Raw genomic sequence first — 20,042 nt, 5'->3', positions numbered from 1 at the left:
ATAATTCCAAAAAAGTCTTAATAATTTTTTAATATTTTTTTAATTGTTGATGAACATAATACCTTTATTTTATTCATCTATTTTTATGTGGTGCTGAGGATTGAACCAAGTGCCTCACATGTGCTAGGCAAGCGCTCTATCAGTGAGCCACAACTCCAGTCCAAAAGCTTAACTTTAAGAGAGAAAAGAGAAAAGAGGACAGTGAGAGTCTAAAGAACAGAGGGTATCTTTTTCATCTTCCATGACCAGGTGATAGACATACAACAGGCACTTGGTAAATGTTTGCTGGGTGAAAAAAAGATGGATGGATGGATGGATATAATCAGGTGGGTGCATAGTTAGAAGGAGAGTGGGAATAAAATCATGGCTGATAAGTTTTTATTTATGAGCTATTCCACTTAGTACTCTATAAGGATGGAATCATCCCAGATACTTCCATTTATTTCCCGAAATAATCAGTATAGTGTCAGCCACAAAGGAGAAGCTAATGCAGTATTCATACTAGGAAAAAAAAAAAAAAGAAAGAATGAATACCCACAACCCTACTATATTAACACTGACTAAGAGAACCACTATTAACATCTTGTTGTACAACCAACCATAGCATTAATGTTGTTCTAGAACCATTGTTAGTAGTGATGAAATGGCGCTCCCTTGTATTGATGAACCAAACTTTTTCGTATTTCCTACTGGATGGATGGAAGTGACTCAAAAGTCTGCATCTGTACTCAGTAAGTCTTGGAAAAGGGATTTTAGTGTGTGTGTGTGTGTGTGTGTGCGTGTGTGTGTTGCCAGGGATTGAACCTAAGGCCTTGTGGGTGCTAGGTGAGTGCTCTACCACTGAGCTACATTCCCAGCCCTTTACTATTGTCTTGTCACATACTTACTGCATTATTTCAAAGATGTTCTTTAAAAACATTTGCTACCTTCTCCATTACATAAAACTTTCTTATTACTAACACTGAAGACTTTTCTGTCCAGAAGCATCTTTTAGTCTTAAGCACAAACAGATTCATATTTAACACAAACAAGTTCATATCTATGGTCTTCTTTTCAGGAAATTCAGGATATTTTTATTTGACATTCCCTATTCCATAGGGAGATAAAATATCATCAGCATCTAGGAAACTTTTAAAAATAGACTTACCAAGACTATGCTGAATGCTGACTCTTAATACATGAGTGGCCTAGCATTCAAACTTTCCAGACCTCTGTTTTTCTATCTGAATTATGGAGAAAATAATAGCACCAACTTCATTGGACTGTATTGGGGATTAAACGAGATTTTACTGAACATGAAAAGCCCAGTACATGCGCAGTGCCACTAATAGCACTATGAGTGACACAACCTCCAGTGGCCAGCTCAGCAACATGTATCTGCATTGAGTTCCTGAGCAATGGATACAACTTGTCCAGACCATAGAACTGAATTTGGGAATCATTAGAGGGTGATCTTGTAGACAAAAGGAAAAAAAAAATCCCTGGAGCTATTTTTCATTGCCTTGAAAACCCTGAATTGAGTGTATGGCTTCCCATGCTCATGGACCCATGCACCAGCAGTGGGAGGCTACTGGAAATGCAGAATCTCAGACCAACTGATCTGAGCCTGCATTTCAGTAGGAACCTAGGTGATTCTTATGAACACTCAAGTTTCAGAAACACCGCTCCATTACTCAACCCTCTTAGATCTGTGGTTCTCTACTTTGAATGTGCTTAGGTATCAGAAGAGGGGTATTTAAAGAATACTACTGTCTAGTCCCCACCTCCAGAGGTTCTGATGAGTCAGACTGGAATCTGACTTGAGCATTTGTTTTTGTTTTTGGTGCTGGGGGTGGAATCCAGGGCTTCACACACACTCCACCACTGAGCTACACACCCTCAGCCCCAGTTGTTTTAAAAGATACCCAGCGGATGCTAAGGTACAGCCAGAATGCAAACCATGCTTAATGGACTGCAGCAGAGTTTCTCTAAGTTTGAACCACAAATGACCACCTGCACCAGAATTTCCTGGAAGCTCGATGAACTTGCACCCACCCCTCCAAATAGGATCCCACACTATTCTAAGCACCACTACCTCCATGTTCAGTGAAAACTCCATGGGATTCTCATGCACACTATCACTTCAGCACTAGTCACCCAGGATCTAAGAAGGAAAAAATGAGCACTTGCTTAAGGCAGGTTTCACTGTACCCTACATTGTTCCTTATTATAACTGTGACTATTTGTTAGACCCCTATGCTTTCTTGATTCAAAGGCACCAAACATTGTAAAATGCACCTTCAAATTGGACATGGAAGAAAGGAGTAAACAATGTCATACTAACAGTCATACCTGACCATTACCAGAAATTCCTGGTTTTAGAAGAATTAAAACATGAAGGAAAGAACATCTGAGAATGGAGAAATATGGGATGCCCTCACATGGAATCCTTTTGCTGGTCTAGGAGCTCAGTAAGGGCAGGGGCAACGTCTGTCATATTCATTTTTCCATCCCAGTTCTGTCATTTGCTGAACAGATGACAGAACTGGTTCATTTCTCCAGACCCCAATATATGAAGACTGCCTGTCCCTAATACCTTAGGCAGAGGTCCTGGAGACAGCTAGAGGGGGAAAGGTGAGATCTGGGTGACACAGACCTGAAGCTTATATAAAAACCATGATGCAGTATCTTGCAAGCTCCTTTCCTATCATTACAGATTCTCCACTCAATATTTTTTGTTGTTTTGTTTTGTGGTACTGAGGATTGAACCTAGGGGCACTGTGCTACATCCTGAGGCCTTTTTATTTTGGAACAAGGTCTTGCTGAGTTGCTGAGGCTGGCCTCAAACTTGTGATCTTTCTGCCTCAACCTCCCACATTGCTGGGATTACAGGTATGCACCAATGCTCCTGGCTTAATGTTGTTTTAATACTAGGATTCTCTTGGGTGACAGTATAGTCTAAATGAGTGTTTCCTGTGACAAGCATGAGAACTCCAAGGATGTGCTCTCCAGCCCAGAACTTCCTCTGAATTGAGAAGTTGTCTTCCTTGAATTCTTCTAGTCTGGCTGGCTGCCACCTGCCACTCTTCCACTGGGGATACCTTTTTATTATGTTCCCATCTGGAGATCATGACAGATAACATCTGCCAGACAAACTACATATACTAAGTCATCACTGCTTCAACTTCACATTTTTTTTATTCATCAAAAGCATTTACAAGCTGGGCATGGTGGCACACACACCTGTAATCCCAATGACTTGGGAGACCAACGCAGGAGGATCACAAGTTCAAGGCTGCAATTTAGTGAGACCTTAAGCAACTTGATGATGCCTCCAAATGAAAAATAAAAAGGGTTAGGGATGTGGCTCAGTGGTAGAGTACCCCTGAGTGTAATTCCCAGTATAAACACACACACACACACACACACACACACACCCCTCATTATCCAACAAGAAAAGGGGTAAGGGAGAAATATTGCTTCTATAATATTGTAACAGCTTACACTTGGGAAATGGTCTGATGTGGGGAGAAGGCCCTGCCAGGGTAGGCAGGCATGTGTTCTCATTCTGAAGCTAACTGATTTCAAGACCTGGGGGAAATTCCTTCCCCTTCAGCAAAATGAAGCAGTTGATTGCAATCATTTCCTCCAAAGGATTCCTTTAAGCCCTTGAACCAGAGGACTTTGGACAAGATTAAAGAGGAAAAAACCTATGTAGGTCACAAAACAACACAGACTATATTTTACTAAAGCTCAGCCCTACAGGATGTGTCAAGACTATTCAATGGGTTATTTAGAAAGAACCTAAGAATATCAATGCAGGAATTACCATTCCATTTTTAAATGTGACTCAATAACCCTCCCTTCTTCAATGTTCAGTCACTTAACTCTCACATAACTCTTGACAATTAACCTAGCCTCTCTTTGACTTAATTTTCTCATCTATCAAGAAATTCTTAACTTTCTGTGCTAAGCACAGAAACTGAGAAAGAGGCAATTGCTCAACAAATAGTAACAACAACATGAATACATTCTGATGTAGTCACTTCATTGGCCTCTTTGTTCAGTTCAGTCCATGGCCATACATAATTATAGTGTCTTCGGTTTGGAGGCTCTTTTTCATAAATGGCAGAGAAAAAAATGGGATGAATTCTAGGTGATCAAATATTCTCTGGATCTAGGTTTTAGCATCCACAAATGTAGAGCTGGAGCTGAATGATGTCTATGTAATATAAATTAGAATGTTACATTAGCTGCTACAAGTGGGTGCTTAATTTTTTTTAAATGAGCATATTTCTGACACTTGGTATGAGGCAATGGGTAGAAAGATAATAAGAAATCTTTATTTTGAGCAGAAATGACCAGGAATAAGTTTCTGAGAACAACCTGACCTAACATGAGCTATAGAAAGCAGGAAGGATCTGCTAAAAAAGAAAATTTATCACTTAGCTACAAAGGGAAGTCAGCTTGAAAATACTGAAAAGGGACTCTCCTACCTGCACAAGGCATATAGGAGTGCAGACAACAGTGTCACAGAGGAAAATGACAGAATCTGTTTGACCCTAGGCTAAACGTCACTTAATCTTTTTTTGATGATCAAAAGTGACTCCTAAATCTTTAGAAACTAAATCAGAAACCCTCATCATTGTAGAAGGTGGATGGGACAATGCCAGATAAACAAGCTTTTAACTATCGATAGAGATTTTTTAAAAATGGATTTAGAAATAAACACTGACTTGAGTTCTAAGTTCTAGAACTGGCTTTGTCACAAATTAATTATGTGGACTTGGGCAAATCATCTCCTTTTATAGTTTAAATATCAGCAGGAAAAAGCAAAATGTAATTTACAAAAAAAAAAAAACTTCTGCTTTGAAGGTTTGTAAAATAAGCATTCGTTTGCACTTGACTGAGAGCATACATGATATATCTGAAGTGGCCAGTTATGCTCTGGCTATAGTTCACCAAGTAATTTGCTGAAAAAGTACAACATGAGAAAGAGAAGAATGCAAAATTATCAACTTGACTGTCCTCGGCTGGACAATTTCCATGAGGATCCCATAAAACATGCTTATGTGACAAATGGTTGTATTTATTACCCAAATACTTCATATAACAGGAAATGAACAAAGGAAATCGCATGTTTTAAAATTCAAATACTGATTGTACTTCAAGGTCACAGCCAGCTTCTAAGATGCAGAGTGATCACTAAGTGAAGAAAGAGACAACTAATATCATATAAAGTGGTGCTCCTGCCTGGTGTGGTGGTGCATGCCTATAATCTCAGCAACTTGGGAGGCTAAGGCAGGAGGATCACAAGTTCAAGGCCAGCCTCAGCAACTTAGCGAGGGCCTATATCAAAATAAAAATGGTTGGGGAAGTAGTTAAGTGGTAGAGTGCCCCTGATTCAATTCCCAGTACCAGGGGAAAAAAAATATTACACATTTCCTACTGTTCTTGTCCACAGATGTTAAAGTCCCAAAATTAAAGGTTAACCTTGTTGAAAATTACGAATCATTTACCAAACATTCACTCTTTGACAACCATTGTGAAGAAAGTAGAAGAATTAAGTAAGCAAGTTTTTCCTCAAGATCGGCAATGAGACGGTGTTATGGCCTGTTTTTTAAGACCATAATCACAAAAAACTGGCCTGGAAGATGATTAGATGTTATATATATGTATATGTATGTGTGTGTGTGTGTATATATATATACATATACATACACACATACACACTCGGAGATAGATATAAATACTGATATAGATATATCACAGTCTTAAAAAAATGCACAGAAAGAGATTATTAAAAAAATAAACAAAAAGTTTACTTAAAAAATTCACTATAGGCACAGTGGCACATGTCTATAATGGCAATTATTTAGTTGGCTAAGACAGAGGATCTCAAATTTAAGGTCAGCCTGAACAACTTAGCAAAATTCTGTCTCAAAATAAAAAATAAAAAGGGCTGGGGATGTAGCTCCATAGTACAGTACCCCTGGGTTCAATCAATCCCCAGTACACACACACACACACACACACACACACACACACAATACAAACACATAAAAGAATAGCTGAAGAACTTTGTAAAATTTTAAAAACAGTGATGCAATCAAAAGCAAAACTAATAACTGGAACCATGCCTACAGCAGTTCACTTATTTGCCTGTATTTGTAAAGTAGTCAGTCACACATTTGTCACTTAGCATTTTCCAAACTACACATGGTGAGCTCCCTATGGCTTGAACTATTTAGTGGGTTACAACTAGAATTTTCGAAAAAGATGAAATAGAATAAAGAATAGTATTATTTTGTGAAAGCTGTGTGTGTGTGTGTGTGTGTGTGCATTTAAAGACAAAAGTAAGTACTGAGTCATAATGTCACATGTATTTTTAATCACAAAGAAGTTTGGCATTAAGCAATCACATTACCAATCTTACATCATCCAAGAAATGACAGAAAATCAGTCAGAAACATTTATCAAGTTAGCTTTAATTTAAAGTCACACCAGAGTGAACTGGTGAAACTGTCCAGATGCACTGGCGCTGCTGAGCCCTAACCCTGACAATCTCAGGAGTGGCTTCTCTGGCAGGAAGACTACTCTTCATCTCTTCATTTTATTTTATTTTTTTCAAACACAAAGGGCAAGAATGTTTGCCTTTTCATTTGCATGACTCAGGCTCTCAAAAGTTCACTTTATGCAATAACTGAAGACAAGTTAACCCAAAGAACAGTTTCCTCTGAAAATGTAATCGGAACAATTTATTCTAAGAAGATACTGTGGGAACAATTCGAACATATGAATAAAACTTAATGAAGCCTATTTTATTCATCATCTCTCAATTCTCACAGCCACCCCTGAGGAAGGGGGTGTCATTACTGCACGCTTGTTTAGGATGAGGAAGTTGAGGATCAGAGGGGTCACTGGCTCATTTAAGTTGCAGTGGGACTTGAAGTCTGGCTTCTTATTCTACCACAGCCTGTTGGGAGCTAGGGAGGAGAACAGGGCTGTGTGTCTTCCATAGCAGGAAGCACTGTGACTGCAGGAAGTCACTGAGTTTATGTGTGAGGCTTCTGTTCCCAAACCTCTTCTGCATTTTCCTCATGTGCAAAATTGACAGAATGTTGCTCACTTTGAGGATCAGCAGTAAGGTGTGTGAGTGCCTAGCTCTGTGCTGGGCACATGATTAGAACCCTGATCATGGCCACTGTAGCTGCTGATGGCTAGCAAAGTGCCCTCTTCAGGGACAGGTACCCACTACCCAGAGCCAGCCAAGCCTTCTCACACAAGTGAACAGCACTTCTGGAGGCAAAGGTCCCACTTAAATTTAGAACAAAGATGGCCTATTGCCCCCTGACCCCAGCAATCCTACAAGCTCCCTCCCAGGAAAGCTAACCACTATCAAAATTCCCTTCATCCTTCTTCAAGACAGGGATGCAGAGAGGACCCATGAATGGGTTTCAGCACTCTGTGAATCCTGACATTAGATGTAGAGTTGGATGCGGGTGTGTCTTTTCTGCAGGGGATCCATGGCTTCTACTGAATTCTCAGAGGTTATGCATTTGTTCCAATGACCCCAAAACTAAATTACCCATTGCAGATCACATACTTGCCCTCTAGCCTCTCTCCTGTGAGAACACTAATGACCTCTCTGACTCATTGCACATAAATTTCAGGTATATAGACAATTTGGGAAAGTTTTTGTAAACTTCCTGGCCTACATCAGAATGAAATGTTCATGTTAAAAGACAGCACCTACAATGAGCCATCCTAAGAGGTGCCTTGACTTCCTTAAGGCCCACTGTGTGGGAGGCACTGACTCAGGAGCTTCCAAAATGGAATTCCCCAGTCCTTACAACTCATTCATAGCTGAACTCATTCTTCCAACATGTTTTACACACCAGGCATGACACCACAGGTCGCAAGTGCAGTGGTGGGAGATCAAACATAGAGTCCTGACAGAAATTACATTTATGTTATTTATTTATTTTGGCAGTAGTGGGAATTGAACCCAGAGGTGTTCTTATCACTGAGTCACATCTCTAGCTTTTTACATTTTTGGAGACAAAATCTAGCTAAGTTTTGCAAGCTGAACTTGAATTTGCCATCCTCCTGCCTCAGCCCCCCTAGTTGGGATTGTAGGTGTAAACCACCTCACCCGGTTAGGAGCTTACATTTAAATGGGGGAAAATATACTAATCAAAGATTACCCAAGAAAATATAAAATTACTCATGTGCTAAAATAAATACCCCAAAGAAGGGATATACAGTGCTAAAGAGCCCACAACAAGAAAAATAAACCTTTTTAATAGAGGTCAAAGAATTTTCCTTGAGAAAATAATGATTACATTTAAATTTGAAGAAAGAGTAAGCACTTGATGGGGAAAAGGGTGTGAGTGTGGTGGAGGTGGGGAGAAGAGAAAGGAGAGAGAAGGGTGTTCCAGGCTAACAGAGCTTGCAAAAGACCCTGTGACAGGGGACATGCACAATTTGAGGATGGATCCACATAGGGGCCAAGTCACTGACTGTGTGTGCCATAATAAAAAATCCAGTTCCTATTCTTAGAGTTCAGTGAAGGCAATCAGGTGTTTCATTTGGGGGGATGTGATCCGATCTGCTTTGCCAATGATCACTTTAGATGATGCAGGAATGAACAAGAGGCCAAAGTAAATCAGACAAGACTCATTTGGAAAATATTACAGTGACACAGATGAAAAATGATTGTAGATTAGATGGGAGTGGTGGCAGAAGAAATCCAAAGGCAGCAGACTAAGTTCAAGATAGGAAATCCAGTGGATATAGGGGTGGTGAGAGGCAGAAAAGTATCCAGCAGGAGATCCAGATTTCTGGCTCCTGCAACTGGAAGGAGGCACTGTCATTCTGAGATGGTGCTGCCCAGCCTTGGGCTGGTTCAGGTGGTGTGTGTTGAATGCATGGGGTTGCAGAAGGTCAGCAGAAGGCTAGATAAAGTGGTTTGGGGGTCCAGAGGGAGGTTCAGGTTGGTGGTAGCAAAGCGGGTCATGCATGAGGAAATGGTTACCGAAGACGTGGACACAATGATATTGCCCAGAAGAGAAAATACACTGAAAAAAAGAGAACACTGGCAGGATTCCAACATTTCTCCATTCTTTTATGTGTGAACACACAAAGCTCAGAGAGGAATAGTGACATCTTGGGGATCAAAGTACTGGTAAGAGGAGGGCTAGGGATGTGGACATGCAGATAAGCAAACCAGCAAGCACTTCAGAGCTCAGATGGTACTGGGAAGGAGAACCCAAAAGAGGCCTCTGAAACAGTGCAAAGTCAGCTGGTGCTTCCTGAAGAGATGAATCAGAATGTTGAGCAAGGCACCAGACAGGGACAGAAAGGAGGGGGATGTGGAGATGGACATGAAAGGGATATCTGATGGCAGAGAGGTGGGAAAAGCATGCAGCATTGGAGAGCACAGCACTAGCCAGGGCACAGGCTCCATCTTGGGAAATATAAAGAGGTGAGCAATGGGTAAGGCTGGAGTAATGGCAAAAGCCAGATGTGAAGTGGTTTTGAATTCCAAGATAACATGGGGTTTTTTTGGTTTGTTTGTTTTTGTTTTTTTTTTGTAGCTGTAGATGGACAACATGACTTTATTTTATTTGCTCATTTTTGTTTGCAGTACTAAGGATCAAATCCAGTGCCTTGCATGTGCTAGGCAAGCACTCTGCCACTGAGCCCCAGCCCCAGCCCAAGAAGTTTTAACTTCATCCTGAAGTCCACAGTAAGGGTTTTTCAAGAAGAAGAGTGACATAATCAAATGTTAGAACATGCCTGTGTACAGCCCTGCAGAGGACTGAGGGAACATTCAGGCCTGTGGCTGGGAGGCCATGAGAATCCTTATGAGGTCATCAGTCTGCACAGCTTCTGGTGATCCCTACTAGAATAACACAGGGCATAGACAAACAACCCAAGTGTCATTTCTATGGCCCTTCTCTTCCATTACCTAAATTCCTGGTTAACTTTCCACAAGTCAGTGAGTGCTGCATCTCCCACAGAAGACTTAGGTTCTGTGAGAACAGGTATAATCATATCTTGTGATTTCTAGCCCAGAAGGAGGTGCTCAACATATGTACTGAGTAATTCCAGGCTTTTCTAAAGCCTGGCTCTAACCAACTGATACACCTCTAACAAAGTGAAGGACATTATGCCTGACATTGGCAGAGTCTCAGGGTTGGATACTAGTGAATCCCCAAGAGCTCTTAGGAGGAGGCCCCAAGATCTCTTCAGTCTTTCAAAAATATGCTGCTGCTGGGGAAGTGCATACATACTGTGGACCTGCTACATGCCAGCCATTTTATATTATCATATTTAATCATTACAAACGTGTGTAAGGAGGTAGTGTTGGTAACACGTAATAGAAGAACTAAGGTGAGGACAGGTTTTGCAGTTTTCCGAAGATCACAGAACTAACCGTGGCAATGCTGGTGTCAAATATAGATCTCTTTTAGATTCCCAAGGTCAAGCCTCCACCTGAGAGACGTAAAAGAGAGATGGCAGAAAGCACAGGGGCTTTGGAAACATACCGTTGACTCTGGCGACTTTCAATTTCTTATTCTTCAAATAGAAAATGCAGACACTGTAACACCTATTTCACAGTTATTATAAAAACATCAAGTTTGCAAAAGCCCCTTTCAAAGTGTAGACTGCTCTGCAGATTGTTATTATTTTGGTAGAGTGGCACTTTGTGGGGGGTATTTATTTACCACATTCAACCTGACCTATGGCTGCTTTTGAGCAAGCCCTGCCTGCTGTCACAAAAGAACCTCACACTTGGGTTTAGGGTTTAGCTCTATGGTAAAGTGTGTGCTTTGCATGAGCAAGGCTCTAGGTTCAATCCTCAGCACCAAAAAAGAAAATTATCAGTGATTAGTCTTATTGCCACTAATTTAGCTGTAGTTCTATGAAATCATCTGGAGAAATTAAGAATTAAAAAAAAAAACTCAATTCTTGGTACTCACTGTGAAAAGGGCTGCCTCTGAAAAGAAAAATGCTAATGCTGCTGATGATTAAAAAAAAAAAAGACATCCTAAATTTAGGCTAAGGGATAATTGGGCCATCAGTTAAGGGACTCACTTTTCTTAGCTCTGATATATGTACATAGCTATGACATTATTCCACTTCATTTCACAATACTCAACGATCGTTTATTTTTAATTCACCGTCTCCCATACAGCTAAGACAGTTTACTAGTGTTATCCTTGCTTCTAAAAGACACAGGACTGTTTCATTCATTCAAAAGAACCTTACTGGGGGCCTCAGACAAATGCTAGACACTATGCAGACACAGATCCATGAGACATGGGCCTTGCCCTCCAGGAGCTTACAGTCTAAAACTGCATGGAAAGGAATCCAGACAAGGTACTCTAAATGCAGATTAGGAATAAGTGTAGTGAGTCCAGATAGGGAGAGATCATACATGGCCACCCCCATGAGAACATTTCATAATGAAAGGAGAATTGCAATAAGGAGAGCAAGAGTTTCTCAGGAAATGTTTCAGGAAGATGACAGTGTGTGAGGAAAAGGAAGATACGCGAAAAAGGTCTATGTATATTTGATTGGGTGGCAGAAGGGATGGACTGGTAAAAAACAGATAGGATTAGCTGGAGCAAATATTTATGAGGAAAATAGTAGGAGACTGAAAGATAGCCTGAGCCAGAAGGAAGTCACCATTAGGCTTCTGGCCAATGAACGACAGAGTGAATGTAAGTAGTTTGAGGAAGATTTTTCCATATTAGAGTCATGCAAGGTGGCAGCAAGAAGATTCCAAATATCCAGGAGTGAGAAAAGGAGGGCCTGAGCTACAGTGTTAGCACCGAGAATAAAAATGAAAACACAAGAGTAAAATACATCAGGACAGAAAATCGAAATAACCTTTATCACTAATAGGAAGTGAGGAATCCAAAATTACTGGGAGCTATAAGAGAACTGGAGCAATGTAAAAGAGGAGCTGGTTTGAGAACAGTAAGGGTAGGAGAGGACAGATATAAGAAATGTTCAACAACATCATTTGGAGGGTGGAAGAAATCTAATTTTAAATTTTTTAGCAGTCTATTATAATATGAACTTGAGATTTTTTTCTTTAACCAGATAACTAAATACTCAAAGTTTCTCTGACCTTTATCCTTTGACCTTGGAAGAAATCACTGTAGTGCTTAAGCAAGGAAACTCGCACCATGTTGTCATCATACTTGATTAGGAAGTATGGTAGGGCTGTGACACCTTCTGTTTGACAAAGATCATCATATGCCCGCTCAAGGGCTTGAATCTGAAAACAGAAAATGTGAAGTTACTCTCTAGAAAATTACATATCTACCTCTGAGTTAAAAGCTGATATTAAATACAAAGTACCTTAAAGCCAAAAGACTACAAATGACTGACCAAAACCCTGTTGGATTTTTGTAGCAAATAAACACAAAAGTGCCTCCTAATAACACCATTTGACTTTTACATAACACTTTCTATGTGTATGGTGATGTGTCTTAGGGAAACAAAGGGACATTTTATGGTACAGCGTGGTGGTTCCCTAAGTTGTCAATCACAGAGGCTGAGAGAGGTGGTCAAAGTATTCTATCTTTCCTGTGAACATAAACCTACCACTGATAAATTTTATCATAATCTTTAACGGCTTTATTAAGATATACTATACAAATTGTCCATTTAAAGTATATAACTCAATGGTTATTTTTAGTATGTTCACAGAATTGTACAACCATCACTGAGATAATTTCAGAACATTTTTGCTCTCCTTAAAAGAAACCCCACACCCACAAGCAGTCCATCTCATTCATAATCATTTTTACCCCAATGTAGATTTCTTTTTGACAAATTAGTCAGGTAAAACCACAACCTTGAATTTGTTCTAATTATTATTATTATTATTATTGCTATTATAATCATTAGCAGCTGCTCTATGGCTTCAGAATATAGGCTTTTAGTGACTGATATGCTTCTTGAATTAAAATGATCTTAATATTCAATCTTTGCCTTAAACAATAATCAAAATTCTCTAGTTTGGGGTCTGTGTTCCACCAGCCTAATTAATTTAATTGCTCTTCTCAGGACTAATCTCTAATGCCCTCCTTAAATGGCAATGCCTAGTTCTGCATGATGGAGACATTCTGCTACTTTAGTGTGAGGGTGGTGGAAGCTCTTGTATTTTGTTTCAAAGATTTTCTTCCCCAAAGACATTGCTTTATATTTCCCCACACTGAAAGCAAAAACCACATTTTGATAAATGCTTCCAGCCTTTCAAAATGTTCCTATAATTCCTCCCTGCAGGATTAGTCTTTCACCAAATACCATGGAATACCTATGTAATTCCATACTATGGAATACTGTTCTCTACCTCTAGCAAATGACTTCACAATTTGTGAATAATCTGGTCTTTGGAGGATTCTAGTACCACCTCTTCATCCAGAGGTGTTCCTGTCTGCTTAAACTCAACTTTATCTGAATTTGTTTTATAGGCTAATACCTGTTTTGATGAAAACCTTTGATCCAAACCTACTGGCCCCTGAATAAGAGGAATACTCTCTGGAAGACAGAGGGCAGGATAGCAAAACCAATAGTAGAAGTGGTACTTCTTTAAATCCTAGAACAAAACATACAAAATATCAGAAGAGCACTAATAATTAAACTGAAATTCATATAAATGTCTCATAGCTAATTAAGAAAGAAAAGCGATGCACACAAAATATGTCTAACTTGTCAAATATTCTCATCCCAATAGAAATCCCAACAGAACACAGAACTTCTGCCTTGATCCCAAAATACCCTCCCAGCTGGGGATACAGCTAAGTGGTGGAGTGCTTGACTTGCAGGCACAAGGCCCTGGGCTGCATCCCGAGCACTGTCCCTCTATAAACAATCCCAAGTACCCTCTCACAGTACACACTAATAATGTGACGGTAAACATAACCTACTTTATTGATCACTTGCTAACAGAAAATGTGTAATATGTCATTGATATTATCATTGGTATGCTTTAATACAAACCACCCTTAGAGACAACTATTATTATCCCATTTTATAGACAGAAAACTGAAGCTTGGAAAAGGATAAAGCACTTGAACAATAACAACAAGAAGAGGTAAAGGGGGAGGGATCAGAACTATGTTTCCATGACTTCAGCTGCTTCCTATACCACACACACTTGATGGATCTGTAGTGGAATAGTGAATGCCAATCCCCATACAGCTCTCTTCACAATGAAATAAGTTAAGCACATCATTGAGGAAACCATGTCATTCTTGTACCCATGCCTGAGAAAATTCTTTCTATAAAATGATTGGGACCAGTGGTATTATGGATTTGGTTTTTTTTTTTTTTTTTTTTAAAGTACTGAGGCATTTGTATACACATAATGAGATATCTTGGGGAGGGGACCCAAGTCTAAACATGAAATTCACTTATATTTTATATACATCTTATGCACAGGCTGAAGGTAATTTTATATGATATTTTTAATGTGCCTGTATTTTGACTACAGCCCATCACATAAAGTCAGTTGTGGAATTTTCCATTTGTGGTATCATATGTCATCATTCAAAAAGTTTTGATGCTTGAGTATTTTTTTTAAGTTTCAGATTAAGGGTGCTGAACCTATATAACATTGCTTTTTGAAATGCCTTGCTGGTGAAATTCAAGTCAACAACTATTAATTAAGCACTTGCTATGTACAAGGCAAAATATGAGCCACTCTGATAAAATGAATCAACCTCGGCCCAGCCATCGGGCAGCTCATTTTCTATGTGGAACAGAGATAAAATGTGTGCAGGATTAACCATAAGAGTCACATTGAAGTTTCAAATACAAAGGAGCAACAATGGTAGAAGTGCTTTCATCTTCACTGGGATTTAAGCCATTTCCACACCAGATTAAAGCAACCCAAGGACGGGGATTTGACCCAGGGAAGAGGATTCATGAGGCTATCCTTGATACTGCTCCCACCTGGGCTCTTGTCTTTGAATTCCTGCAGTGTTTGAGGCCTGCATCACTCATGTGGTACAGTACCAGATTTACATGGGTACTGAGCAGCTTCCTCACTTATCTGTGACAACTGGACACTAATACAGTTATCTAGTTAGTTAATATTTCTTCTTGAATCTTGATAAGAATAAAAACTATGGCTGTGGGATGACTTTTTGTTTGTTGTTCTTTGGTACTGGGGATTGAACCCAGGATCACTCTACCACAGAGCTATAGTCCAAGATCTTTTTTTTTTTTTTTAATTTTTAATATTTTTTAGTTGTAGTTGGACAGAATACCTGTATTTTACTTATTTTATGTGGTGCTGAGCATTGAACCCAGCGTCTCGCCCATGCTAGGCAAGCGCTCTACACTGAGCCATAACCCCGGCCCAACCCCACAGATTTTTTCATTTTTAATTTTGAGACAGAATCTTGCTAAGTTTCCCAGGCTGGACTTGAACTTGAGATACTCCTGCCTCAGCCTCCCAAGTTGCTTCGATTTCAGGTATGCACCATTTTGCTCATCAGATGACCTTTTTAAAATTGAGAAATAATTTATATACTATAAAATTCACCATGTTAAGCTGTCCATTTTAGTGGGATTTTTTTTCTCTTTTAGAATTTGGACAAAATTGAACCACCATCACCACTAATTTTAGAATATTTTCATCAGCCCATAGCCATTTCTGTACCTTCTAGTAGAAGCTCTCTACTCCCCTACCTCTCTATCCTCTAGCAAACAACCACTAACCTATCATCTGTCTCTATGGATTTGTCTGTTCTGGGCTTTTCATACAAATAGAATCATACCTGATGACTCTTTAAATATAAATTTACATATAAACATGCTTCCAGATAAGAAGGTCTACTAATTAGCTTCTACAGTGTCTAACTCTACCACTAAGAAAAAACTCCCTTTTCACGATGGCAAAACAAACTGAAAAATTGAAATTAATGAAGTGTCTGGTCCTTTGAGGCCTAAAAACAGCAGAAAGGAAAGTAAAAACATCCCCCAGAGATGATTCTCTCTTCTTTGTACTTAAATGATTTGTCATAACTGATCTTTAGCGAAAGGTTAAACAATTCAAGATAAAGGACCTCACACATTCTAAGGAGTTTTATCAGGTCATCTTCAAAAGCCAAAGGCTTGAATTTCTTAGGATTCTTTTCAGGATACAAAGGACCTTGGTTAAATTAAACATAAGGCTCTTTGAGCCTGAAGATTTTAAAAGAGAAATTAATTCTTTTTTTTTTTTTTTTTTTTTTTTGTAAATCAGGCTAAGAACACTCAGAAAGGGCAGTGAGGCCAACACACATAACACCTCTGAGAAATGCCTCCAAACTTTAAGTCAGAGCTGTTATTTTTCTCATTAAGGGAAAATTATTATTTATGTTCTATTAAAGAGAATTCTTGGTATAAGAAATGTTTTAATGTTCAACTAAAAAAAACAGAAATATTTAGCAATATTTAAATAAATCTATCTTAGTAGAGAACCTACAAAAGTAATCAAATGTTCAGAAAAATGATTTCCATAACTTATTAGAAAATGTGCTCCTTGTAGATAACCACACATTGCTATAATCTTTGGAGTCCCACCATTCCCTCTGTGCTTAGGCAATAAAAAAGGGAGGTGGCATTTAGGAGAAGCAGATGAAGCTGTAATGATACACACTTCATCCACAGCAAAGAACTTACTCTAAGTAAATAAAATAAACAGGAAAAAAAAATATCAATATGGTCAATATTGCTTCCTGCATCATTTTTTATAATAGAGAACATTAGAAACAACCTAATGGCACACACCTATACCATAATCTCAGCAACTCAGAAGGCTGAGGCAGGAGGATCATAAGTTTGAGGCCAGTCTCAGCAATAGTAACACCCTGTCTCAAAATATAAAATAAAAAGGGCTGGGCATATAGCTCAGTGGTAAAGCGTCCCTGTGTTCAATCCCCAGCACTGGAAAAAAGGAAAGAAAAGAAACAACCTAAATGTACAACAGGAGTCTATGGAATACATACTAGACAGAACATTATACAGTTAACATAAAGGACAAATTAGTTTTACTTACACTTACAAACGTGCACGCACGCACGCAAGCACGCGCACGCACACACGTTCTTTGATACACAATGGGGTTATGTCTAGGTAAACCCATCATAAGTTAAAAATATCACCTGGGTTAAACATGCATTTAATATTCCTAACCTACATCACACCTTAGACTAGTCCACCCTAAATGTGCTCAGACCACTTACAGTAGCTTACAATTGGCCAAATTATCTAACCCAAAGCCTCTTCCATAAAGTGTTGCATACCTCATGCAAAGTATTGATCATTGTACTGAAAGTGAGAAAGGGAATGGTTGTATGGATACACTTTTATCCAAGTCAAACCATCAAAAGCCAGGGACCATCTCTACACACATTTGCATGTGTGTGCGTAGCTAGTATCTTTACAAGCAGCCCTTACCTTTCCCTAACTTTCCTCTTCACTGAGACCTAGACTTTCCCTCCAGCTCCTTAACTCTACCCACTGTAGGCAGTGATGTTACCCTCATGTGATTCCTTTTCCTTTTCAAGGCTTCCCTTAATGTATTTTAAAATTAGATCATATATATAGAAGGCATTTTCCTTTGTTTATTAATTTTTATCTAAAAACTTTGAGACAAGGTCTTGCTATGTTGCCCAAATTGGCCTCATACTTGTGATTGTCTTGCCTCAGCCTTTGAGCACTTGAAGTATAGGCATATGACAACACACCTGGTTCTTTCTTTGTTAAAAAAAAAAAAAAAATTGTATGGTCAATCCAGGTCGTGTGAGCTCCTCTGACCCAGAAGCTCTTTTCCCTTATTTAAGGGGTACTACAGTTTGAATCTGGAGTGTCCCCCAAAGGCCCACATGTTAAGGCCTTGGTTGCCAGACTGTGGTGCCCATTGGCAGGTGATGGGGATTTAGGAGGGGACATAGTGGAAGAAAATGAGGTTACTGGGGATGTGTCCTGGAATGGGATATTGGGACCCCCCCCCTCCCTCCTTTCCTGACTCTCTCTTTCCTTCCTAGCCACCCTGAAATGAGCAGCTTCTCCACCATAAACTCCTGCCATGAGTGCTGCCACAGGTCCAAAGGCAACAGGGCCAGGTGACCATGAGCCAAAATAAATTTTCTCCTTATAAGTTGATTATCTCAGGTATTTTGTCATAATGACAGTTAACACACTGGGCCTAGCAACTAAGCTTTGCCGGACTGTATTTAACAAAGATGTTAGTTGGCAATAATGAAACCACTGTTCCCTAAGCCTGACTTTATAATGTCCTTAATAACAGGAGTTGGGTCACTGTGTTATAGAAACTATGCAACTACTACCAGTGTGATCAGTACGAATGAATTCATTTTGCATTGTAATAAAGCCACTAATCAAATTAGAGCTTCTTTAACAGCTATAACGAATATCACGAGGTAACACCTTCAGAGAGAAGAGAGCAGACCGTCCTCTTGGACCACCAGAATGAACTGGGGATTTCACCAGTCTCAATACAACAGGGAGCCCATTTACTTACTGCAAATGTCAAGAGGAGGAACTTGTTCAGGAGTACAGGGTTTTCAAGAGCAGCGCCTGACTTTATGGATTCCCAGATCTGCCAAAAGAAAGAAAAGCATTAAGACAGGTTGCCGGGCAACTCTGAGCTTCTCACTGTCAAGCAAAGTGTGAAACTGAGAAACCCCAGGCTCTTCTTGTTTTGAGGCCCAGCACTGCTTATCCTGGGCACTGAAGAAGGTCATTACCTCCTGGCCCACTTGACAGTGCCTCTCTGTCAGCCATGCTCCTGAGCTAAGGGAGCGTCTCCTCCAGCCAAAGCACCTCCTCCAGCCAAAGAATTTCCTCTATGGGAATCTCAGCATAAAGGAGACAACCAGGTCACTTCTGTCCATTCCTGACATCCTTCAGTAGCTACCTACTCATTTTCTACAACAGGGTTGCAGAAATAAAAGACACAGCCCCTGCCCTCAGGAAGCTCATAGTCTCGGGAGAGAGACAGGCATAAATGTACAAGTTCAACACCATGTAGAACTTGCTATCATAAAAGTAGGTAACAACAGACTGGACTTGCTATCATAGAAGTAGGTAACATCACTCAGCAGGGATTCTCGAAGGAAGTGATCTCAACTATAGTGAGGGGATTTCTCAAAGCCAGACTTGGGTTTATCCTGCCTTGAGAGATGAAAAGGAGAATGAAATACAAGTTTATGTACACTCCATAAGTACTTTGGAAGCTAAAGCTGGTCCTGGTCAGCAGTTGCTGATCACAAGATGTTTTAGTAGCTAAGATTAGCTGCTAAACTTTGTGTTGCTAAGCAGGACAAAGTAGTCACCCCAACAGAAGAACCATTCCCCAAGGACAGCTGTGGAAAAAGCAAGGAGAAATAAGCCCTCCCCATTGACATCATGGCCTTGGAGGAACTGGACCTGAAACAGCAGGCCCTGGCTTTCTCAAGAGCCAACATGGAGGTAAGGTGTAAACTGCCAGAAGTCTGAGCCCCTGTCAAGTGTCAAGGGGTGGGATTCCTGTGAAGACAACCTACTTTTTCCCTTGATAGATTAAGAACTGTCTCAACTCTTTGGAGGTTCCCTTTTAAGTGTGCAGCCAAGGCAAGAGATCCAGAGGCAGTCAGGTCACAGGTCAAGAAAAATGACCAGCCATCACCACCTGAGTCATGAGCCTCATCCACTGAGAGGGATGTACGGGAAGCCTGCCTTGGGTCCGGCTGGGAGACTTCCTTCCCTGACCATTGTGCCCACAAAAATAGGAAACCCCCTCTTTTTTGTTCTCCTACAATTGTTGATTTTGTTTTAAGCATGGTACTTTCAAAAAGTCTTTTAATTGACATAAAATTATTATACATATTTATGGAATATAGTGTGATGATTCAAGCCATGCATACAATGGAAAATGATAAAATCAGAGTAACATTCATTTCTTTGCCAGGAACCTTCAAATTCCTTTCTTCTTGTTATTTTGAGATATGCAATAAATTGTTTTTTTTTTTTTTTTTTTTTTTTAA

The 20,042-nt window shown here is 39.7% G+C and overlaps 1 protein-coding gene across 2 annotated transcripts in view; it reads right to left on the bottom strand.

The window, feature by feature from the left end:
* Nucleotides 1-3,317: 3,317 nt before the first annotated feature.
* The window catches only part of LOC125611745 (ubiquitin-like modifier-activating enzyme ATG7), a 51,345-nt gene continuing 34,620 nt past the window's right edge, over nucleotides 3,318-20,042 (bottom strand). For both annotated transcript variants that reach the window (XM_048787125.1, XM_048787124.1), the window contains exons 5-7: nucleotides 18,539-18,616; nucleotides 13,484-13,600; nucleotides 3,318-12,274 (exon numbers count right to left, since the gene is read on the bottom strand). In XM_048787125.1, coding sequence (XP_048643082.1) covers nucleotides 12,101-12,274; nucleotides 13,484-13,600; nucleotides 18,539-18,616 — 369 coding nt within the window. In that variant the 3' untranslated portion in view covers nucleotides 3,318-12,100. The remainder of the gene's footprint in view (nucleotides 12,275-13,483; nucleotides 13,601-18,538; nucleotides 18,617-20,042) is intronic.

This window comes from Marmota marmota, unplaced genomic scaffold, assembly GCF_001458135.2.
Source record: "Marmota marmota marmota unplaced genomic scaffold, marMar, whole genome shotgun sequence".
Taxonomy (NCBI): Eukaryota; Metazoa; Chordata; class Mammalia; order Rodentia; family Sciuridae; genus Marmota; species Marmota marmota.
This window is presented reverse-complemented; position numbering and strand designations above follow the sequence as displayed.